General features: G+C 47.2%; 1 protein-coding gene across 1 annotated transcript; it reads left to right on the forward strand.

Annotated features, from left to right (window-relative positions):
- The first annotated feature begins 15,797 nt into the window (after window positions 1–15,797).
- Srp9 (signal recognition particle 9) lies at window positions 15,798–24,116 on the forward strand. The gene is made up of 3 exons (XM_021162497.3): window positions 15,798–16,017; window positions 20,420–20,488; window positions 23,053–24,116. Exons 1-3 carry the CDS (start codon window positions 15,946–15,948, stop codon window positions 23,170–23,172), a joined length of 261 nt encoding a protein of 86 aa, XP_021018156.1. The 5' UTR covers window positions 15,798–15,945; the 3' UTR covers window positions 23,173–24,116.
- Window positions 24,117–24,498: the final 382 nt, after the last annotated feature.

The raw sequence follows: 24,498 nt of genomic DNA on the forward strand, positions 1-24,498 counted from the left end.
TCAGACCAAAGTGCTTTCTCCCTTCATCTCTCAGTCGTCGGCAGGACGCACCCAAGAGATGGAGAAGTCGAGATGTAATCACGAATACCTGGCAAGGCTATGATTTATAGGTTACACATTTTTAAAATTTCAAATACATCTCACGTTCTTTCTTTCAGTTCTCACAGTAAAACTGTGTCGGGTACAAAGGAGATGTAAACACTCATTTTCTCCCCTTTCTCCCGGTGAGGCTGGGGTGGGGAAATACCACCATCTCTACAGAGGAGCAAAGCAGGGTCACGAGTATTCAAAACCCAAGTAAGTATATTGCAGCCGACCCGAGATTCAAATACAGCTTCCTGGCTCTCTTCAGAATCCCAGAGTCCTGGGATGAGTATGGGGTCTCTTCCTCTTCAGTCCTTTCCCCAGTTTGTCCTGTTATGCCGCAGCGTCTCGAACGTCTCAAGTATGTCCAGTCTCATTGTTCATGGACTTGGTTCTAAGCATTTTGAGTCCCTTAACTACTGTGTTCCTCATAAAACACTGAGGTAGGTATCAGCATTACTGCTACTCTCCGTGAGGAGACTGGGGTGCTTGGGAGCTTGGTCCAAGGGACTGTCACCTGCATGCAGCGGAGGAAGCGAGCTCTGCAGGCTTGGCGGCTGGACCTAGGCCCCTTGTCACTGTACCTCCCTCCACTTACGCTTCTGTGCAAGTACCTGCTCCTCAGGCTTCAGCAGGTCCCTCGGAGGCAGGGATGCTTCTGTTTTGATCCTTCTTTGGCCCTAAGCATGACATCTGGTACAGGGTACATGATCGGTAACTATCTGCTGGAAAAAAAAAAATGCAGGGGTAGCTAAGTTAGGAAGGAAGTTAGAAGAAAAAAATTCCAGAGCTGAGCTAGGGTTGATGCTCAGTGATAGAGCATTTGTTTGGCAAGGGGGCCACAGGTCCAAGCTGCAGCACTGGAAATGAAAAACAAAGCAACATGAACAAAAAAATCCCAGTGCCAGAGATGTAGCCCTGCTAGATGGTGTAGCCCTGCTAGACAGTGTAGCCCTGCTAGATGGTGTTGCCCTGCTAGACGATGTAGCCCTGCTAGACGATGTAGCCCTGCTAGACGATGTAGCCCTGCTAGACGATGTAGCCCTGCTAGATGATGTAGCCCTGCTAGACGATGTAGCCCTGCTAGATGATGTAGCCCTGCTAGACGATGTAGCCCTGCTAGATGATGTAGCCCTGCTAGACGATGTAGCCCTGCTAGACGATGTAGCCCTGCTAGACGGTGTAGCCCTGCTAGATGGTGTAGCCCTGGTAGATGATGATATAGCCATGGCAACTGGTAGAATACTTGCTGAGCATCACCAAGTACTAGGTACTGTCTTCAGCACCATGTAACAGGAAGTGAGGACACAAACTCTACAAAAGTCGGGGAGGTAGAAGCAGGGAGATCAGACATTCAAGGCCAGCTTAGGACACATGGGGCCTTTTCTAACAAAGAAGGAAAGATCTCAGAGATAAACTGACGACGGCTTTCTTCTGATTTTACATGAGACATCAAACAACTGCAAAACCAGATTCTGGATTCCAACGCAGTCTGTTTGTTGCTGGGACTGGCGCTCTCACTGAGCTAGCCCTGGAGCTTGAGGACCTGGATGGGGCAGGAACCCCACCTGAGCCCTGTCTTCAGGCTCTGAGGCTATGATTCTGGGTCTGAGTTTAGAACAGCTAAACACCCCCCGCCCCGCAGAAACTGGAAATGAGACCCCTAGCTTCTGCACTCAGCTAGAATCAACGCTGAGGGCTTCTCAGATTCCCCCAAGGGACCAGCTGCTCAGTGTGGGACAAACCCAAAGCACATGCCCACAGAGGGTTGCAAACTGCAAATTGAGATCTAATGTGAGCCATCTGGTCTGCTGAAATGGCCAACGGGAGGGACAGAGGCCTGGAACCTTCCCAGAAGTGGGCTTATCTCGGGGAAACGGTGACTCAGCTCACCCAGAACAAAAGCCTCTAAGGAAATCCTTTGAAATCGGCCTCACTGACCCTTCCTGAGTAGCCAGGTTGGAGGACTCTATCTGAGGGTGACCCCAGATATAGAGTTGAGGGTCTGTGAGCACAGTCATGGTAAGGTAAATCTGCATAGCTTTGGAGAAGGAAGCATGTGGAGTTGAGAATCATTGCAGCAGCCTAGTGAGATTGCTCCGTGTGGGTTAGGGCCGCTGCTGCCAAGGCTAACGACCTGCATTTGCTCTCTGGGACCTACATGGTAGAAGGAACGAACCAATGCTGGCAGGTTGTTTTCTGACCTTCCATGTGGGGCACGACACCCATGTGCGTGTGCACACGCATAAAGAGATACCTTTTGAAATGACTGATTCTGCAGCCACCTGAGGAGCAACGAGAAGTGTCAGGATGGCTAGGGGCCAACAGCTTCCCCTAGAAGTGGGAAACTTTAGCCTTGATTTTGGAAAATAGCTTTCCGGTGTCTTCTTCTAGACATTGTCACTATTGCATGGGGGTTGGGGGAGCAACCAATTACAGGTCTAATTATCTTCCTTCTGCCGCTTTCCTGGCCGCAGTTGCCAGGGCTCTTGCCAAAACTCTGCTTCTCCAATACCTGGATCCAAGGAACCCCATGTCTCTAGGGGAAGGAAGGTTCTTCATCCCAGAGCAGCCGTGAGCTTCAAAGCTTCTCTCCCCTTGAGGTCCTCTAGTCCCAGCAACTGGATGGAGGAGAGGTGGTAGTGCCAGCCACTTGGCACCAGAAGATGACACATGAGGGTACTCATCACATTCGCCCTGGCCCCCATCACTGCCCCCCAGGAAGTTAGAAGGCATCTGTAAGGCCTGTTTGTGCTTGTACTCAGGGTTCCTCGGTCAGGGCTTGCTTGGAGCTGAGGCTGTGTGGGCCTCACAGCTGAGCAGCTGGCAATGGGCCAAGTGCTGGCAGGGGCATGCCAGTGTTCTCAAAGCACCTTGGGGTGACCCCTACCTCCTTGCCTTTCAAAGTAGTCCTTCCACCTCTGCCCACAGCTTAGCCAGAGACTTGTTTACCGTCTCTTGCTGGTATAGGAGGGCTCCCTTTTGGAGGGTGCTAGAGCTGCCGCGGCTTTTTTGACTGGTAAAGAATGACTCAGCTTTAAAAACCTGGGTGCCCCAGGGGCCTGAACTTGCTGAGCAGAGTTGTGGGGGAAAAACAAGGGGCCATCCTTCAGGGCTCTAAGCTTGTATCCCCCAAGGGAGGTATGTTGGGAAGTTATGAAAACGGAGCAGAATCTGGCTGATTTTAGGCTGTCCTGAGAACAGGTTCACTGTGTGGGTAGGCTCAGCGAGGCTACAGGATATACATCGATGAAGGGGAGGGGCCTCCTAGCAGCCCCGGTTTCATCTGAGCTAGAGAAGGAAGGCCGCGCCATGAAGAGCAAAACTAGACGTGTTTCACGAGCCTTACCCATCCATTCCGACAGCTCCGGAGAGCTCAGTGCTTATATTCAAGTCAACAGCTCGAGGACTGCAGAATCTCAGTCAGTGACTAAGAAGACCATTTCCCTTAACACTTTGCACGTGGGGTGGTTTTCTGGCGCACTGTCATCTTGGGCACTGGTGAAGACTTACAGAGCAGGACTGTCTGTTTGCATGGGCCTGTGTCTGGGGTACCGAGCCACAAAGGGCTGGCCCTCCCTCTCAGCTTCTGCACTCAGGCGCTGTTTGAAGAGTAGCGCGGCTTCCAACATTAAGGGAACAGACAGCCCATCCATGCTTGGCCCTGGTCATACCTGAGGAACACAGAACGGTCACGTCTTAGCACGGAGCTTTGCACATGCTATTCTTTTCTCCCACAGGGGGCTGGAGGGCCCTGTGTGATGTGAGGAAGGGGAGGGAGTGCCTAGGAGAGAAGTCAGGTGGAGAGGTTGGCAAGGAAGGAAGAGGGCTAGGGAACTGCACGCGGGGCTCCCAAGGCTAAGTGGGGAAGCCGACACAGGACCCTGCCCAACATCATCTCACCCCCTTATCTTCTCCATCTGCTCCTCCACAGTCACGGAGCACCTAGTGGCCAGAGACCTCAACCCTTCTCTCTGTATTTTCTGCATGCTGCAGCCCCAGAATCCATGCGGCTGAGTAAGCCTCTAGGCCAGTCCCATATCCCATGTCCCATGCCCCACGGCTCGAAGCGGGCGGGTGGGAGGTCTTCCTCAGCACAGCTCCAGCCCGCACTGCCCTCTCCAAGGCATCTTCACCAGCGGGTTATTCTAGGCATGTGAGGTCATCATGGTATTCCCAGGACCCCCACTAGTGACACCTGTTGCTCTGTGTCCTTGTTCACTCCTCCTTGGATCAGAAAGCCTGACTGACCATTTCATACAACGTACATTGTCCTTCCCTCTAAATTCCAGCTCCTTGGCACAGCCTGTACAAAAGGACTCGGAAGAAACACTACTATGGTCACACTCTTCGACGGTGGTCCCCTTCGCCAAACCTAAGAAAGCTCTTGCACCAGGAGGATGCTGGGGAGGGGTCCCCTGACCTTTTGGACTGGATGACCAATGAACTGACAGCTGTGTGCAATCAGGACTCCACAGTCCCTGTTCTCTAGGCCACCCAGAGGGTTTCCACAGCTGAGCAGAGCCCGCTGCTGAGTGGAGATGTCATCTGATTCATTAATTAAAGCGAACACTGTTCATCCAGTGCTCTGGGGCATGGTTTAAAAAAAGAACCCAGAACATTTAACATTTGATAGAAGTAGCATTCGTCAGCCGAGAGGTAACTGAAGTTTTACTCGTAGCCCCTTCGTCCCAAGAGCACCCCCACCCTGTCCCCGTTCCCACCTTCCCTACCATGCTGCTTTGTTGAGGAGGGAATCCCTGCCAGAGTTTGCTAATTGGGTTAATGGAGTGACTGTGTAATTGTTCCCTCTCCCACAGCCCAGCCCAGCCCACTGGCTGCTTTCTCTACCTGCCTCTCACCACTTTCAGGATAGTTAATTGGCAACAACAACTTCCATTGTCGTCCACATCTGGGACTTTGGGGTTTTAAGTGATGCTCCCTAAGGCAGAGGACAGAAATGCGGCTATTTTGGTTTGTGTGGCCTACAATGGAGCCATTCTGTGGAGTTTCTGAGCAGTGCGGGGCTACCCAGGGAGAGGGGAAATTGGAGCCGGGCTCTGATGGGACCTGGGCCAGGGAAGAAGAGGGAGGGACAGGGGGAGGTCACCGACTGGGTCAAATCCCGACCTTTTCTTCCAGCTACTGGGATTTGAATTTCATTTTAATAAGATGCAGATGAAACCTAAGGGCTGAGCCTCGGGAATCTCAGTGCTGTGCCTTCGACCCCTGGTCTCCAGCACCGGCAGCTTGTACCAAAGGAGGTGGCCCTGAGGGTGGCTTTGCTGGTGTCCGAGGTTCAGTCAGGGCACTCTTTGTGCTCAACACCCTTGGGAAAGCGCCAACACCTACACCCCTCTCCCCTCCCAAACAAGACAAACCCAAACATCCATCCCAAGGCTTTTCTCCTGTTGTTTTTGGGGTGTGTTTGTTCTGTTTGAAATCTGTTTCACTTAAATGGATCATTACTTGTTCAAATCATAAAAACATCAGCATCCTTGAGGCAGGCACATGAGAGCTGGAGGCCACCTCCAGGAACTCGGAGGTGCACCAGGTGTCTTAGAGGTGGGGTTGAGTCCACTCCCAGGCTGCGTCCCAGCACCTGGACTTGGATGCCCGGAAGGCTCTTGCACTGCCTGCCCTTTGTTGCCCTGCCCCAGTCCCAATCTGATCTTGAGGCAGCAGCACAGGGATTCTGAGTGATGGACCTGGCTGACAGGATAGTTCAGGAATAGAGCAATTACCTACTCATGTACTATCGTCAGCACTAGAAAATAAAAATAAGTAAAATCATGGTAGGTATCCTAGCGCTCAGAAGGCAGAGACAGGAGGATTGCCACAAGTTTCAAAACGTGTCCCAAAAAGACAAGACTAGACAATCAAACAAAACCCAAAAAACTAAACACACAAATAGCCCACCACTACCACCACCACCACCACAACAACAAAAAAACAACCAATAAAGACAGAAATCCAGGGACTATTGAATTTGGGTCATTGGAGATCAGCCTTGGGTGGCTTCCCAGAGCACACACTTGTCCCGACCCTCTGGACATACTTTGAGTATACACTGATAGGTTAGGTTGTCCTGTCCTGACTGAGTTACCTGGTCAGGCAGGGGCTGGAAGACTTCTGTGGAACCCTGAGTGTTGTGTGCCCCCTTGTGGAAGGGCTCCATCGGTGCACATTTCCATTTCCAGGTAAATTTGACCGACCTCTCACCTTCCTGTGCTCTATTAGCGTGTAAGCATCTCGTGTGCTTCTCTGGACTCTCTGAAGCTCACCCACTTGGTTGGCAGACCCAGGAATAGGCACCCAGGTGCTAAATAAGTAACACTGGATTGGAAATTCCTGGCCAAGCTTTTCTGGTGAAAAGAAAAGTGTCAGGATTGTTTGGGTGTCTAAGAAGGTAAAGTGTGGAGACAGGACAGCATCTGAATGTCTGTGTCCCCAAAGGTTCCCGGGAAGCACTCAAGACTGATCTCCAGGGACCCGCACTCAATAGTCCCTGGATTTTAAGCAAATGGCAGACACCTTCCAGCTAAGCTGAGTTCCTGCAGCTTGGAGTCTGGTCTCCTCAGGAAGGGCTGACTCTGTGCCAGTACTTGGCTTGGATCTACTGCACAGCACTGCCCTCCGCTGGTCACAGAGCCAAGGCTGCCTGAGCCCTTCTGCTGGGAGGGCCTCCTCAGGTTTCCCTCCCTCCTTCCTTGGGGCAAGAGTGTTCTGGACAAACAGGATTTTTTAGTTGGCTTCTCTTAGCAGGTGTGTTTTACCCAGCCTGTCTTGCTTTGGGTCCATGAAACCTGGGAAGGTAGAAGAACAAAGTCTTCCTTGATGCTGCTGGCACATAGTGGGTTTTATAAATATTTATTTCGGGAGAATAAACATAGCCACACATGCTTGGCATGCCAGCTGCACTTGGGACACTCGGGACTATTGTGATGCCCATTAGAGGAGGAATTCATTTAAGGATCCACACCTGTTCTTAGTCCAGAACAGTTGCAGCCCTGTGTGTAGAAGCCAAACCAAGGAAAACAGAGGGGGACAAAAGTTCAAGCAGGAGAAGCATGCTCAGAAATAGTCATTCTGCTCAAAACATGATTGGAGGGTTTTTTTTTTTTCTCTTCCTTTTGCAGTGAAACTCAGGGTCTCACGCATAGTGGCCAGGTGCCCTGCCAACAACACTTTACAGAACAGAGTCCCTTCCTTTCCTCGCTTACCAGCTACTGTCCCCATTAGTTACTGTCTCCGTTGCTGAGATAAAATAGCATGACAAAAGCCACTTAAGGAAGGAAGGAAGGAAGGACTTTGGTTGGCTCACAGTGTCAGCCCCATCATGGCCAGTAAGACAATGAATGAGGCAGAGTCTGAGGCGGCTGGTCAGGTCATGTCCACAGTCAGAAAGCAGGAAATGAGTGTGTACTGCTCACTTTGTTGTTGTTTGCTTGTTTTGAGTCAGAGTGTCTCTCTTTATATATTCCTGGCTGTCCTAGAACTCACTATGTAGACCATGCTGGCCTCAAAATCAGAGATCTGTCTGCCTCTGTCTCTTTGGTGCTGGGATTAAATGCATGAAATGCATGTGCCATCACACCTGGCTCACTTTATCCTTTTTATACAGTCTGGGAGTCCAGCCTAAAGAATGGAGTTGCCCACAGTACTTCCACCTCAGTTAACCTCATCAATATAATCTCCCACAGGCCTCCTCGTGGCCTGTCTCCCAAGTGATTATAGCTCCATCAGGTTGACAAATGAGATTAATCATCTTACTGCCACTGAAACTTTTGGGTTAAAGATATAGAACCAGGGGCTGGAGGAGATGGCTCAGCGGGTAAGAGCACTGACTGCTCTCCCAGAGGTCCTGAGTTCAATTCCCAGCAACCACATGGTGGCTCACAACCATCTGTAATGGGATCTGATACCCTCTTCTGGTGTGTCTGAAGACAGCTACAGTGCTCATACGCATTAAATAAATAAATAAATAAATAAATCTAAAAAAAAAAAAAAAGATATAGAACTAAGGGTAAGTAGCAGATGAAACCAGAGTCTGCCAGCTCTCAGGAAGCAGCATGCTCTGGCCCTTGCTGTGGCAAGCTTGCATAGGTATTTGTAAATCTTGTCTCTGCTCCTGACCCCATTAACCTTTTTTTTTTTTAAAGATTTATTTATTATGTATACAGCATTTATGACTGCAGGCCAGAAGAGGGCACCAGATCTCATTATAGATGGTTATTCACCACCAAGTGGTTGCTGGGAATCAAACTCATGACCTTTGGAAGAGCAGCCAGTGCTCTTAACCTCTGAGCCATCTCTCCAGCTTGACCCCATTAGCCTTAAAACATTCTGCTCAGCACAATGACTGGCCTGTAAGAAGAACGAGACTTGAATTCCTGGCTGTCAATCACAGTGTATGAGTGACAATAATCTGCCAATGCTCCTAAGTCGTAAGGAATCAGGTATTACATCTATTGCTTAGACATTATTATGATTTACTAAAAAAACTCTTTTAATCTCTCAAATTCAAGTCTGGGGTTAGTCCAGGACCTGGCAGTTCAGAGAAGAGGTCTAGACTCAGTACTAATCCAGGCATCCTATAGCACAGTAGGTAAAACTAATGGCTGGTACCTTGGGATTCTAATGCCTAAGAGAGGCAGGGAAGGCTACCATGGAGCCAGGGCAATTTTCCCGGAGGGCAAAGCAAAACTCTGGAACAGAAATGACCATCTTATAGTGACCAAGCCAGCTCAGTCAGTCGATGGATTCTCCTGGGAGGGAACGAGGATCAAAACGCAAATATGACCACTAGACAACACTGTAGCAAGACCCAGCCTGTTCTGAGGCTGAAGCAGGTTTAATTTTCCCCAGTCTGCTTTTATACCATTTTAAGCACGTGCAAATAATATGGTCAGTTCTAGGTTAAGGAACAAACAAGGCAATAAACACAAATAGTCAAAGGACAAACAAGACAATAAACAAAGTCCCTTGATCAATGTTTCCAGTGGCTCATCTGAATGTCTAAGATAACAGAAATGCCACATTCTTCTGCTGAGGTTACCTTGAGCTTTGTATTAGCCAAATGTTAATATTCTTATCTGAGACTACTTCCTGGTCTTAACCCAAAGTCAAATTCTTGCCTGAAGCCTACTTCCTTGTCCTGGCCCAATGTTTCTTGCAAAGTTTCTAGAAGCACCGCCCCCTCCCCAAGCTCTCCTCATTATAGAAACACCGTAATGTGATTTCCGGATGCAGGTAAGATTTATGACAATATTAACTGTGAAGACGGAGGAAAGCCTCATCCCCAGTATAATAGCAAGAGTAAGGGCATGACGAGGGGCCATAGCTACAGACAAGGAGTGACTTCAGTCTAGAAATAGTCTAAAGTGAATGAATTTCCTAGAGTGGGTTGGATCACATAGAATGTGGATGGAATAAGAGACGAGAGCTGGCCGGGTGTGGTGGCACATGCCTTTAATCCCAGCACTTGGGAGGCAGAGGCAGGTGGATTTCTGAGTTCGAGGCCAGCCTGGTCTACAGAGTGAGTTCCAGGACAGCCAGGGCTATACAGAGAAACCCTGTCTCAAACAAACAAACAACAACAACAAAAGACAGCCTAATTGATTTGCTCCTAGTGATTGGATCCTAAGGCTTTATGCATCTCAAGAGAAGAGAGCTTACAAAATTATACCACAAAACTGAGGAAGGTGAGGGAGGAAGGAAGACCTTGGCTGCCTGTTAGGGTCTATAGGTGCTTGAGATGGTAAATCTTCATTTTCAGCTAGATGGGGTTTAGAATCACACAGAAATACACTGCTGGGTATGACTCGGAGGGTGTTTTCAGGGTAGACTCTCCTTGAATGTGGGCAGCTCCATCCCCTAGGCTGTAGTCTTAGGTGGGAAAAAAGAAGTCAGCCAAACACCAGCATTCATCTCTCTTTGCTTCCTGACTGTGAATATAATTAATATGAGTGAGTAGCTGCCTCACTCTGTTGCCATAACGTCCTGATCATGATGGGCTGGATCCTCAAATTCCGAGCCACAATACATGTTTCCTTCCTTAAGTTGCTTTTCTTCACATATATCTTCACAGCGAAGAAGTAGAAAATTTATAATGTTTGAAAGTGGATTTCTCCTGGATCTCCATGGAAGAGATAGGGATCTATCTTCAAGAGGCTAAAAAGAGTAGGCCCTTGGAGTTTTTAGGAATGGAGCTATCTTTCAACTCTAAGCAGATGAATCCATAATGCTAGACCTTGTAGCTTGAGTGCGATTAGAGACACAAGTAAGACGTGGTAAGGTTTATTTATGTTGGGGATTGATCGGTGCTAATGCTTTGGCTTATCTCGGCTCTCAAAAAGCCGTGCTCCCAGGCCTGAGGGTCCCGAAGCCGGGTGTGGTGGCACACGCTTTTAATCCCAGCGCTCAGGAGGCAGAGGCAAACGGATTTCTGAGTTCGAGGCCAGCCTGGTCTACAAAGTGAGTTCCAGGACAGCCAGGACTATACAGAGGAACCTGTCTCAAAAAAAAAAAAAAAAAAAAACAAACAAAAAAAGGATTTCTGTGAGCAGAAAGACAGAGGTGGCCTTTTAGATTTTGGAGAATCACTATGACCCAGAGGGAGAAAGATCAGATGTAAGAGCTGCAGAAAGAAAGCAACCAGCCATGTAAGCTTTCAGGAAAATGGCTGTAGCGGCCACTCCTGATTGGGTCTGGGGTAGCAGAGATGAAATGTTGATTTAACAAGTGACTCAGGAAAGTTGGAGGGGAGAATATATGCTAGCCGCAAGGAGGATTAGAAATGCCCACTGAGCTAGTCAAGGCTAGTCGAAATTAGCTGGCGTATCATTCATGAATCCAGAAAGTTTTTTTTTTTTTGTGTGTGTGTGTGTGTGTGTGTGTGTGTGTGTGTGTATCCAGCAGGAGGCCAAAGCGGTTTAACTAATTTACTGCTACAGGTATAGGCCAAACAGCTTCAGGTAGTCTTTTATTCCGTGGAAAGGTTTTTAAGTAACCCTATTCCTTGGATTAATGCAAGGGTAAAATCTGGAAAAACTAAGGTTTAAGCTAGAGGCTGCATATACTCTGTATTCAGTGATGACTTTGATTGCCTGTACAATTGCCAGAATATACGGAGATTGATAACAACCCTCAGGATTTAATAAGAAGCGGTCAACATGGAGAAAAGTTGTACCATAAAGGACTCTGAAAGAGTCAAATGAGTGGTAGTCTTGGGTAATTTGGGATTTTAAAAGAGAGGTTGAAGCCGGGCGTGGTGGTGCACGCCTTTAATCCCAGCACTCGGGAGGCAGAGGCAGGTGGATTTCCGAGTTCGAGGCCAGCCTGGTCTACAGAGTGAGTTCCAGGACAGCCAGGGCTATACAGAGAAACCCTGTCTCGAAAAACCAAAAAAAAAAAAAAAAAAAAAAGAGGTTGAGAGGAGACTATTGAGTTGTCAAGTTGCCAAGACTACTGTCGGGGTGAGCTTGGGAGACACTGATTAAGAGTTCCATCAACTTCTCTTTCTACCTTTGCAGAGTATTAAAGGTGCCGGGTGGTGTGAACATATTGGTAATGAAGTCTTGACCATTAACAGACTGTAGGGACTGGAAAAGCCCAAAGCAAGAAATGAAGTGTCGGGCTGGTGAGATGGCTCAGTGGGTAAGAGCACCCGACTACTCTTCTGAAGGTCCAGAGTTCAATTCCCAGCAACTACATGGTGGCTCACAACCATCTGTAACGAGATCTGGCGCCCTCTTCTGGAGTGTCTGAAGACAGCTACAGTGTACTTACATATAATAAATAAATAAATCTTTAAAAAAAAAAAAAGAAAGAAATGAAGTGTCTGTAAGGATGTTGACGACCTCTGAGACGCTTTCTTCTTGGTGGGAAATGCCTTTGTCTATCCAGAGAGGACACTCAGTGGGTATCTGCTTCCTTTGCATGGGTGCATATAAGTAAAATCCACTTGCCAACTTTCTTCCTGTACTGAGGGAGCATGGTTTCTTTATGCTGCACACAAGTATAGGGGGAGCAGGTTTAAGCCCCACCCCGCATTGGCCTTCCAAGTAGGGCAGGCTTTAGAGACACACCACAATGTCTAAGGAACACTGTGTCTATGAAGACAGGCTCTATTAGAACTTGGAAAGATTTCGCCCTCAAATATATGGCCCAATAAGAAGGGCTTTTCACTGGGAGGATCCAGAGCAGCAGCAGTCTGTTTTCTGGGCTTTGTAACTCTGTCTCTGCAGTGGTTGTGAAACCCTGGTCTTTGAGACCTAGGAGGACGGGATTGGGATTGAGAATTTAGACAGTCTGTAAAGGCTTAGCTGCCTGTTTAGCCTGCTTGGGTGTTCCCATGAGAGATGTCCAAGTGGCCATTTTAGTGGGCTTTGAGATGCATAAGCCCATCTGAATTAGAGTCCGGGTGGCTTCTAGAGAGGTCCAAACCTCAGGAGTATGTTTACCCACGGTGTTACAGGCAGTAAAGAGGCCCCTCTCTCTCCAGATGGCTACACGGGTGTGGGTTACATAGAAATCACAGGATGAATCTGTGTGAATCTCATTCTTGCTCCAAGCTAGAGGGCTCTGGTGAGGGTAATTAGTTCTGCTCTTGGGGCTGATGTGAAGTCACTTGGAATGATCCAGATTCTCTGCTCTTTGTGAAGTTCACTATTGCATACTCTGAATGTCCCTGTCTTATAGCCATAAAACAGCTACTATTCATGAACCAGGTAGCCTCATCTTGGGAAAGTGGAGAGAGGAGCTTGTAGACCTGGGTTAGTGTAGCGGAAAGGATTATTGCCTCTCACTCGACCGTTATAGACAGCCGTTGGGATCAGTGTAGCAAGTGCTCTTCTCATTGCTGTGACAGTGGCAGACAAAAGCCACCTAAGGAAGGAAAAGCAGGTGGCTCAGTGTGGGGTGCAGGAGTGTGCGGTGACTGGTCACACTGCTTTCAGTCAGGACGCAGTGAGGTGGATGCTGGTGCTCAGCTCAGTCTACTTTTATGGCCCAGGGCCCCAGCCCACGGGATGGAGCCACTGCATTTCAGATGGATCTTTCCACACCAATTAACCTAATCTAGAAACTCTCTCACAAACACGGCCAGTCGTTTGTCTACTAAATGAAAATCAATATTATAGTAAGGTTTGACTGTAGGGTTGTAAAATGAAAGGTATTGTAGTAAGTTCTGAAGCCTGGTTCTCTTGACTCTGCCTTGGAGAGATAAGCAAGGGGGCATTGAGGACTCCAAAGTTTTGATTAAACCCCAACACTATGCCCTTTGATTTTTACAGGTGTGAAAGAGGGTGTATTAAGATTTGTTGGTAAAAAAATATTTGCTGGGACCAATCTAAAAGAGGTAGGGCTAGAGGGTGTGAACATGATCAAGGGACATTGTGGATATGTGTGAAGATGTCATAACGAAACTCATTGTTATGTACACTGCTAAAAATGTTTACAAACTCCTCTTCCAAGAAGGCCTTCCTGCTGGACTGTCCTTTGTCTCGTCTCATTTGTTTCTGCTCTTCAGCGTCCCCACAGCCCCTGCAATATGTCCCTTGTACTAAGGGAATAGGCTCTACCTCGAAGCCTTCTTCTGAAGCTAGTTTTATTCACAAGTGACTTTAACCTTCGTAGAGATGACTCAGCTAACCACCCAGCCTCCTGGGAACCTGAGCTGTAAAGCCCTAATGTTTGAGCAGACCTTCAAGCATCCCCCAGGGAGGCTGACTTCAGAGTCCCTTTGCTTCACCCCCTTTAAAAAAATCAAAATAATTACTATCTATTTAGCCCAGGAATCATGATGGCCTCTTGCTAGGACTGCCATCATTCTTCTTTCTTTCTTCCTTTCTTTTCTTTGCTTATTTATTTTTTAAAGATTTATTTATTTAAAGATTTATTTATTTATTTATTATGAGTATGTTGTTGCTGTCTTGAGACACACCAGAGGAGGGCATCAGATCTAATTACAGGTGGTTGTGAGCCATCACGTGGTTTCTGGGACTTGAACTCAGGACCTTTGGAAGAGTAGTCAGTGCTCTTAACTGCTGAGCCATCTCTCCAGCCCTGCTTATTTATTTCTAAGTAGCCCAGTTTGGCCTTGGACTAAATAGCTGGGGCTTTTCTCAAACTCATGACATAAAAAAAGAAAAAGAAAGAGCAAAAGAAAAAAAGGAAGGAAGGAAAGAAGGAAGAAAAGAGAAAGAAAATGAATGAAAGGAAAAGAGAAAAAAATGAAAGAAAGAAAAAGAGAAAGAAGGAAAAATAAAATAAAGATAAGAAAAGAAGCCGGGCAGGGGTGGCGCATGCCTTTAATCCCAGCACTTGGGAGGCAGAGGCAGGCAGATTTCTGAGTTTGAGGCCAGCCTGGTCTACAGAGTGAGTTCCTGGACAGCCAGGGTTACACGGAGAAACCTTATCTTGAAAAACAAACAAACAAACAAACAAAAAAGAAAGAAAGTAAGAAAGAGAGAAAGAAAGAAAGAAAGAAAGAAAGAAAAGAAAAGAAAAGAAAAGAAAAAAAAAAGATAGGGAAGAGGGAAGGCAAGATGAGGAAGAGACTGTGGCTAAGTTCAGTGGCAGAGACCTTGTCTAGAATGCACAATCCTTAGCACTGTAAACCCAAAACAATACAAGACAAATCAAAACAAAACAAAAACCACAACCAAACAAAAACCCAACAAAACTGTTTAAAGCTGATCAATGGGGGCTGGTGAGAGGGCTCAGGGTTAAGAGCACCAGCTGCTCTTCTGGAGGTCATGAATGAGTTCAAATCCCAGCAACCACATGGTGGCTCACAACCATCTGTAATGAGAAACAACAAATAAAAACAACAACAACAAAAACCTTTGGGCCCGGATTGAGGAGGGGCAGAGCAAGATGGAGAAGGGAAGGGGAAAAAAGCAGCTCAATAGACAGAGGGATGTAATTTTTAGTAAGGTTAAACATTCGTGGGGCCAGGAGTGAGGACAGAGGAAATGAATTACAAGGAGGCATGCATGAAGAGATTTCTAGAGGTGAAAAATACCCCCATATATTGATTATGACATTAGGCAAGTAGGTATATGCTCTGTGGGTGTGTGACGTGTGTGTATATGTATTTTTTAAGAACCCATGATTGTATATTCTTAAAGCCGATGTTTACTGCACACATAAACTATATACCCCAATAAAATTTCTTTTAAAAGCTGTCCTGTGTCACACTCTGCCTGAGATAAAGACTCAAATTTTGTATCCTAGCAGATGCCACAGTGTGGCTTCCTTCTCTCTGTGCTTCTTCTCTTCCTCCATTCCCTTGAACACTACTGTTCATCTTAAGTACACGTACACTGCAGATCTTAAATGTGCCTAGAGGTCTCGCCCTTCTCTACTCCCTATTCAGTTTGTCTCACCTCTGGGAGCCTCGCTCCTTTTTGTTCCACTGACCCGATACAAAAGTCTACCACAGAGAGTTTTTGGTTGCGCGTCCGTTATGTCTCCCAACTCCTTGATTAGGCTTTGAGTGTGACAGCTGCGCCTTGTCATCACCACGACTGTGACTTGGATACCAGGTCACATAGCTGCTTAGTCTTTGGAAAGGCAGCACAGGCACTATCCCCTCCAGCCCTGCAGGCGGCGCTGTGGCAGCCGCCCTCTCCTCTCCCGACCTCTCGGAGCGGAGGCCCCGCCCCCCAACATCACGCCTCCAGCCCATTGGACCGGCGCGCGGCCGAGACTGGCCAATGGCGTGAGCGCTCGTGCGCCTCCATCTTTGCGCCGCCCGAGTGCTGCGCTGTGGGCGGTTGCGGGAGAGCGGCGGGACGCCGGGCGACAGTGCCGTGCCTCACTTCGGGGCCTTGTCCCTCGCTGCCTGAAGCCACGATGCCTCAGTTCCAGACCTGGGAGGAGTTCAGCCGGGCGGCCGAGAAGCTCTACCTGGCGGACCCCATGAAGGTGAGTCGCTGCAGGGACCGCCCTGGGGCCCGGGGCTTCTCTATCCTTGGCGCGGCCTGACGTCCAGGAAACAGTCGGCCCGCCCGGTGTCACTGTCCCTTTGTCTGCTTCCCCCTGACCCGGAGACCCAGCGACCCAGCAAGGCGACCCCAGCAGCTACAGGCAGGGCGGTTTCCGCAGCGCCGGACCCCACAGCGGCCTGCACCCGGGGGAGCTCCTAACTTCCGCTCGGGATCTGGTTGGTTTACGTGTCGCTGAGTGGGCTCCTCCCCCTGCACCGTCGCTTTCCTGTCCGTCGCTTAGTTTAGTGCCCCTTTCCTTTCCTACCCAGACCCGAGAGTACCTGCTTATAAAATGGTGCTACTGTCCGTCCCAGTTAGGAAGCACCTGCTCTACTTTTTTTTTTTTTTTTTTTTTTTTTTTTTTTTTTTTGGATAGTGGGGATTTTTAGTCTCTTCCTGGATCAGTTGAAACATGGAGAATGTTTGCACTCACACGTTAGACATAAATGTTTGCAAGCGGTTTCATTCCCCAAAGCAAAACTAACCCAGTCCCATCTCAGCAGTTCAGAACAGGTTCCGGGAGGGGACACAAAGGTCAGCTTCATCATTCCTTAAAGGGTTGTTGAAGGTATGGTAGATGCATGTTTTATGAATACACACGTTAAGAAAAAAAAAAAAAAACGATAAGCAGCTAACAATCTCAAGAACCCGGGCTCAGGACTTAACTGTATGCCATTTCTAATGGTCAGTGCATAACACGAACTGTGTGTGTGTGTGTGTATCATAATGAGACTGCAGAGACGCTCAGCAGGCAGAACTCACTTAGGGATGGAAAGAGGGTATCTACTCCTTAAATTTGCCCTCTGACCACACATCTCTCACACTAATATGTACACACACACACACACTAACATGTACACATACACACATGCACACGCGCGCGCGTCAGTAAAAATCAAAAATATATTGGTACTGGCAGCTTGCAGTGGCAGTCCTTACTACAGGATTTTACAGGGAGCATCTTTTACTTTTGGTCATGAGCATAGCCTTTAGCAGCTAAGCCGTCTCTCCAAGCCCACAGGAATCATCTTTTAAAAAGGTCAGTTAGCCGGGCGTGGTGGCGCACGCCTTTAATCCCAGCACTCGGGAGGCAGAGGCAGGCGGATTTCTGAGTTCGAGGCCAGCCTGGTCTACAGAGTGAGTTACAGGACAGCCAGGGCTACACAGAGAAACCCTGTCTCGAAAAACCAAAAAAAAAAAAAGGTCAGTTCATTAATTCGTATGTATGTCAGTGTTTGCCTGTGCACATGGGGTGCCTGCCCTGCTGGGGTCAGAAGAGGGCATTGAATCCCCTGGAAATGGAGTTAGGCATGGGTGTGAGCCACCTTGTGGGTGCTGGGAACCACATCTGTGTCTACCTGCATTAGAACCACAGGAAGATCAGAGTAGACAGTAGAACATTCTGAACCATTCTTGTGTATGTTTAAGCTACTATCATCTCATGCGTCCTATATTGGCCTCGTTAATTTCCTGTGGAGATGAGAATCATCTTGAACTCTGGGTATTAGCTCCGCCGTCACCTTCTTTTTATTTCTCTGGAACTCAGAGATCTGCCTGCCTCTGCTTCCCAAGTGCTGGGATTAAAGGTGTGCGCCACTACTGCCTGGCTCTTTGTTTTTTTTTTTGTTTTTTTTTTTTTTTGAGGTGAGGTATTGCAGCAGCCTGAGTGCTGGGATTACAGGCATGTAACACCACTGCTGACTGAACGTGGTGCCGTTTGCTCTCGTTTCATTTCTGTTGCCATGAAACACCCTAACAAAAGGCAGTGGAGAGGAGGAAAGCACGGTTTTGGCTTTACCATTCCGGATTATAGTCTGTTACTGAGGGAAGTCAGGTCAGGGACTTGAAACTGCCACAGCCATAGTCAAAAGGAGAGTCCGTGCAGCTGTGTGACCCGCCTGCTCGTGCTTGGCTTCGTTCTAGGCTAGCTGTCTCCATTCACATAGCTCAGGGCCCAGCTCACAGTCGGTTGAGTCTTCCACCTCAGTTTACAGTTAGACAGCCTCCCCCAGTACCCATCGGCCAGCCTGATCCATATAATTGCAGGCTCCCTTTTAAGGCGACATTTAAAACTAATGATCCTATTAAAGTGATAATAAATGGCTAGGTAGATTAGGTATTTTTGAAATTGTGTAGTTTGTGACAGTGGTGGCTTCTTGTATGTACTTTCATGTGGTTCATTTCCCTGTCCCTTGCTTTGCCATTCATTTCCTCAGTTGGGCAGTGTGCTGTAAGGTGGTATAAGGTTTGTCCAGAAGGGCCTGATACTGACAACAGTATACAGTGTCTACGTTTAGTAAAGAGACTGTAGATACACCAGCACACATTGAGTGACTGTTTGAAGATGTAGTTGCGGGGGCAGTGAAAGTAGAAATGTCAGGGAGTTGTGATGAGAAGGAGACACAGAGGAGGAGCTGGCCAGATCTGCCCAGGAGAAAATCCTTGTGGCCTCCAAACTTAAGTATAAACCCTGGACCTGAACTCCAGTCCATTCTGGTCCTTGTAGGGCTAACGAAGACAGTTTGTCGGTCTCTAGAATTTGTGTGCGGGAATTCTGCTTTCTGTACCCAGCGCATTCAGTGTGGAACCCAATGCATCTTTTCACGCTTTACTCTGCCCTTTATGGCTTGAACTGAAATGCTGTTGCTGGTGAGCTGAAAGAGCCCGCGGCTGCTCTGTCTTCCTTTTAGTCCCTCCCTTAGGTTTCTGCTACCGTGGTCTGAGAATACAGACACTGACATGTCCTCTGCTTAAAACCAGTTCTTCATTGATTACTGAATGAAGCCCTGACTCCCAGTCGCACTGTCTTGATTCAGTCATTCTGGCTTCAGACTTGGTGAAGCCATAGAATACATCAGCTCTTTGTTCAGAGTGCTTCTTATACTTTCTTCAGCCTTCTCGATATGAAAACAAAACATGTATTTTCAAAGCCACAACCCAAGAAAAGTGGTTCTTGGCCTCTTTTTCCTTTAGCACTTTTACCAGTATTTTTCTTTATAGGACTTTTTTCTTTTTAGCAGACTTAATTCACTTTATTTTTCTTGTATAAAAACCCTCATACGATAGCCACAGATGGGTCCTCTGAACAGATACTCCAGTGTGGGTTTTCACAAGGTGGCCAGTGAATTCCTGATAAAGAGACTTGATTAACGCAGTTTCTTTCCAGAGGTCAGGGGTCAGGTAGCTGTAGGTCTTGGAGTCACTGGTGGCCTTGGCAGTGTTATCCAGGGTGGCAGTGCAGCCCCTGGCTGATTAATGGCACTTATCAATATTGGCCATCATTAGTAGCTTTTTGGGCACAGGAGCAGAGACAATGCCAGTGCTTCTGGGGGTAGAAATGAGATGCACCAGCACAGAGCCACAGTGGCCTGTCACCTTGCATGGGACATTGTGGGGCTTGCTAGTCTTGTTCCCCAGTAGCCTCTCCTCATAGGGACAATGGAGAGCTTGGCCAAGATGATGGCCCCTAGATGGCTGTGGGTTCCTCCTTGGAGCATGGAACACCAAGAGCAACATGACCATTGTAGTTCCCAGTCGTGACAAAAGCCTTGAACCTGTCCACCGGCCAACAAGCGTCTGTTTCTGTATGAGCAGGGTCTTTAGAACATCCCTTGAGGGATGTGCTCAGGAAAGATGAGTAATCTGGGATTCTGTAGTGGGCAGAGCTCCACGGCTGGGTCTTCATGTCCTTACCCTGGTGACGGGGACCCACTCCTTTTCTTGGCTTTACCTCCATGAGCTCCCTGGCCTCGTCTGACACAGCCCCCATGGCTGCCAGATCACTGCCTCGGCCTCTTACTCCTGGCCCCAGGTCCTCCATGCCTCCTGGATCATCTCCATTTGGCGTTTTCCCAAATAAGAGGCTGCCTTTCTAGGACCTTTATTTTAATTCACTGTTTTGTATCGATTATTTTGGTTGGCTGAATTAAAAGTTCTTAACTAGACAGGAGCCTTGACTTTTTGTCTCTGTGACTCTATTGAAATGGATGCTTATTTTGAACTGTAACGGTATTTTTTATCTGACAGTTAAAATCCTTCAGGCTGCCACACTGAAATGACTAAGTCTGTGGGGCTTTGGGAAGGGTAGGGGAGCAGGGAAAGGCTGGTGATTCTCGGTGTTTGTATTTTGTTTTGCTTTGTTTTGTTGGGGGGTGTTGGCTTTGTTTTTGTTTGTCTTTTTCTGAGACAGGGTTTCTCTGTCTAGCCCTAGTAGCTATCCTGGAATTCACTCTGTAGACCAGGCTGGCCTCAAACTCAGGCCTGCCTCTGCTGGGATTAAAGGCATGCGCCACCAGTGCCCTCTGTCTATTGCTGCTTTTAAATAAGTATTTTTCTTGCAGGTACGTGTGGTTCTCAAATACAGGCATGTTGATGGGAATTTGTGTATCAAAGTAACGGATGATCTAGTTGTAAGTATACACTTTTACTTGTTGGGTTGGGCAATTTGAGTTGACGACTTGCTTGAGGTTGTTCCTGTAGAGTCTGCAGATGACCTAATAGGTGAATGCATCCATCCCACATGGAAGAACTTGGTTCTAAAGTTCTTCTTTTACACCCAACAAATAACGAACTTGCTCCATGAAGACAGTGTGTCAGCTGTGGCTTAATAGACCTTCTTCAGACCTGGCCAGAGAAACAAGACAAACTGAGTAGGTTTCCTTCTCATGGGAAGAAGCAAATGATTATAGAGTCTTTGTTTTGGGGACAGGTTCTGTCTATGTTTTCCTGGCTGTCCGTGAACTCAGTATGTAGACCAGGCCGGCCTTGAACTCACAGAGTGCTATTATCAAGCATATACTACCATGCTTTGCTCTGTAAATGATGACAAACAGAGCCAGGGACTCGTTACTGTCTGTCTCCCTGTCTCCCTCCCTCCCTCCCTTCCTCCCTGTGCAGCCCTCCACTGGTACTGCTCCTGGTGTGAGCTCCTCCGTGCTGGGACCTCTAGCTCTTTGCTCTTATCACCTCGTGTTCCTTTTTTGTGGTGTGAAGACCATTCTCTGATTTTCTAGCCCTGGTAGCTCTACTTTATGTTGCCTTTGCTTTTCTGTGTTCCCCTCTGCTAATTATTAGATGTTTCTATTGTGTTTTATAAAAAAAGAAAAAGAGCCAAGGATGTGTTTGATAAGAGACTTGGTATGGTGAGGTGGGAGGGGTGCCTCGGGGGGCCCATGCTGAAGCATTCCTTCCCCCTGAGATACCAGCCATGACAGGTATAGTGTAGAATAGTGAGTATATTTAGGGCATGGGAAGGGGAGTTGGAAAGGGAGTAGAGACAGAAGGGGATGGAGGGAGGAGAGGAGAGGCTGGCCAGGAACATGTGGGGAAGGAGGAGAGGGGGAAGGGGAGAGAGGGAGAAAGAGGTCAGAGAGAAGAGAGGCAGAGAAAGAGAAGGGGCAGAGAGCAAGAAAGGAGGGGGCAAACGGCCCCTTTTATAGTAAGCCAGGCATACTTAGCGGTTGCCGTGTAACGGTGGGGTGGAGCCTAGAAGGAATGCTAACAGTTTCCCCATAAATATGCATTTTACCAGCATTCTGGCCTTCATTATTCTTCTGAGCAGTTCATTTGATTCCTGCAGTCTGGTGCTTCCTATAGCATGTCTGCTTGCGCATTTATGTGTGTGGCCCGGCTTTCTTCTGAGGCTCTGACTAACTCTGAAGTCAGGTAATTTTCCTTCATGCAGCTCTCAGAGTTAGTTAGCCTTCCCAGAGTGGAGCTTTTCAGCTCTTCCTGCCAGTAGGCATGCTGTCACCCACCTGCCAAAACCTGGTGTCTTAGGGTTTTACTGCTGTGAACAGACACCATGACCAAGTCAAGGTTTTTTTTTGTTTTTTTTTTTGAGACCGGGTTTCTCCCAAGTGCTGGGATTAAAGGCGTGCGCCACCACGCCCAGTGACCAAGTCAAGTCTTATAAAGGACAACATTTAATTGGGCCTGGCTTACAGGTTCAGAGGTTCAGTCTATTATGAAGGTGGTGGCATGGCAGTGTCCAGGCAGAGGAGCTGAGAGTTCTACATCTTCACCTGAGGGCTTCCAGGCAGCTAGGATGAGGGTCTTAAAGCTCAAACCTACAGTGACATGCCTACTCCAACAAGGCCACACCTCCTAATAGTGCCACTCCCTGGGCCAAGCACATACAAACCATCACAGCTGGCATGGCATTTTTCCCTTCCCTTTCCCTGTTATGCCTACTGCTGGTTTACTTGAAAAAAGTGGCATTTTGATCCCTTATAATACACACAACACACACACACACTCACACACACTCTCAACCCCCCCTCCCCCCATTCAAGGGTCTTGCACAGCTACACATGCTGTACTATTGAGCATATCTCTAGCCTGCTGGGATGATTTTTAAAAGTGCAAACTTGATTAACTCCTTTTAAAAAATCCTCTTAAACTTCATCCTCATGTCCCCTCTAACGTTTTTTTTCTACTTAGAGACTATTTTTCTCAAGTTGGAAATATATAAATATATAAATTCACCTTAATAGTAAAAGTCTTCTTTTGTTTCCTGATACAGGGTCTCATGAGCCCACACTAGCCTGACTTGCTGTGTATCTGAGAATAATGTTGAATATTTTGACATTTACTTATTTTAGGTGTTTGGGTATTTTGCTGCATGTCTGTGTGCCAGATGCATGCCTGTGCCTTAGCAATCCTGAAGAGGGTGCCAGTTCCCTGGAGCTGGAGCTACAGGTGGCTGTAGACAGTGGGACTTAACTTGCAGTGTTTGAGAGTTTTCTAGAAGAGTTTCTTTACTTTCCTCTATGGCAATGGTATTTAAAAATAGAAAATTAAGCTAGAATTAAAGAAAAGGATAAGAAAGCAGTTGCTGGCTGCTCGGTATGGCACCTGAGAGAGCAGAGCAGAATCCGGCAGACAGGCTCCCGGGTGTTTGCCTACTCATTGGCTTCTGTCATTACTGCTATCTGGATTTGCTCAGTTTGTGTATCTTTCCTTTCTCTGACAGTGTTTGGTGTACAGAACAGACCAAGCGCAAGACGTAAAGAAGATTGAGAAATTCCACAGTCAGTTAATGCGACTTATGGTGGCCAAGGAATCCCGCAATGTCACTATGGAAACAGAATGAATGGTTTGAAACGAGGACGACTGTTATGTTGTTGGGAAGCAATCAGCTTTTGAAACGGAGAGTGGGAAAGAAATACGTAACGGAGCTGTCAAAAGCTGAGAGACCAGCCTGTGTCCTAAAGTTTGCTTTAGAGAGTAGGAATGTCGGGGTTTCCAGTTAGAAAACCTTTATTTTTGGAAACGGAATAAAAATATCTTAGAAAATTTTTGCAGATAATTTGATGTTGGGCAAATATATATAATTATTTTTTCTGGTAAATTCATGTCAGTAATTTGTTAAAGAATTAACAAGAAGAGGTCTTTCTAGAAGATTGTGTTTAAGATGAAATAAAATGTAACTTTTGCTGCAGTGGTATGTTTCTTTTGGAGTATAACATGTGTGCCGTTTATAATACACACATGGTAATGGGGACTACCTGCTCCGTGGTGCACACGATCCTGTGTTGTGAAGAGCAAGTCTGCTTTACCTTTCTTGCCAGGTTCAAACTGTGTTTTTAAATGGAAGGGATTTGTGGCATCCTCTTGCTGAGCGGTGAACAGAGCGAGATGCAGTTATGTGTGCACCGGCAGGATACTGACACTGATGGCTGACAGTGTATGCGTCGTTCACACCGGTGTGCAGCGTACGCAGTGTGTGCTCAGTGTGGCTCCCGCCTCAGACTGAACTAAAGTGTTACTACAGCATGCCTCTCAGAACTGTTAGCTTCCTAATAAACCACAGATCCACCGCTTATATGTAGCTTGTATTTGTAAAGTCTGATTTTTACCATCTAAATGTAAAGTTCCATGTTGTCCGCTCAAGACTGAAGTGAAGATACTGCATTCAAGTATTTTTTGTAAAAGTTTGTCATGTTGAATAACTTGAAATTTTTATTAGTTATAAGAATTTTAGTCTGTTTTAGAGGTCAGTAAATAAAATACAAGCATCCTGGTTTTGTTGAAGTTTTGGATTTCTTGTATAGGTTTCTTTTGTTTCCTTCTCTTTGTTTAGCTAGGGTCTCACTAGCCTGGGTTGTCCTGGAACTCATTATAGAGGCCAGGCTGGCCTTGAACTTACAGAGATCCACCCTGCTGCTGCCTCCGAGTTGGGACTGAAGGCATGCGCGCCCACAGCTGGTGTGCATGAATCCCTGACTAGGGCGCACAGCACTAATTCATCTGGAGTGAATCCAGGGATGCTGCAGGTGAATGTTGCTGTTGTTTTTCTCATCATCTTTTTATTGCACGAGTCTCTGAGCTACTTGTTGATGGTGAAATCGTTTTTTGACTTGGGAAAGTGCAATCAAGTATTGCTGTGTTAGTGTCATGCTTTTTGGCCTTAAGTTTT

This window comes from Mus caroli, unplaced genomic scaffold (assembly GCF_978045245.1).
Source record: "Mus caroli unplaced genomic scaffold, Mus_caroli_1 scaffold_1, whole genome shotgun sequence".
NCBI lineage: Eukaryota > Metazoa > Chordata > Mammalia > Rodentia > Muridae > Mus > Mus caroli.

Excerpts from the sequence above, each read along its gene's own strand:
- Srp9 (XM_021162497.3), top strand. The coding sequence starts at position 15,946 with ATGCCTCAGTTCCAGACCTGGGAGGAGTTCAGCCGGGCGGCCGAGAAG. Across the intron at positions 16,018-20,419 it reads ACCTGGCGGACCCCATGAAG|GTACGTGTGGTTCTCAAATA; the intron begins GTGAGTCGCTGC and ends TTTTTCTTGCAG. Across the intron at positions 20,489-23,052 it reads AAGTAACGGATGATCTAGTT|TGTTTGGTGTACAGAACAGA; the intron begins GTAAGTATACAC and ends TTTCTCTGACAG.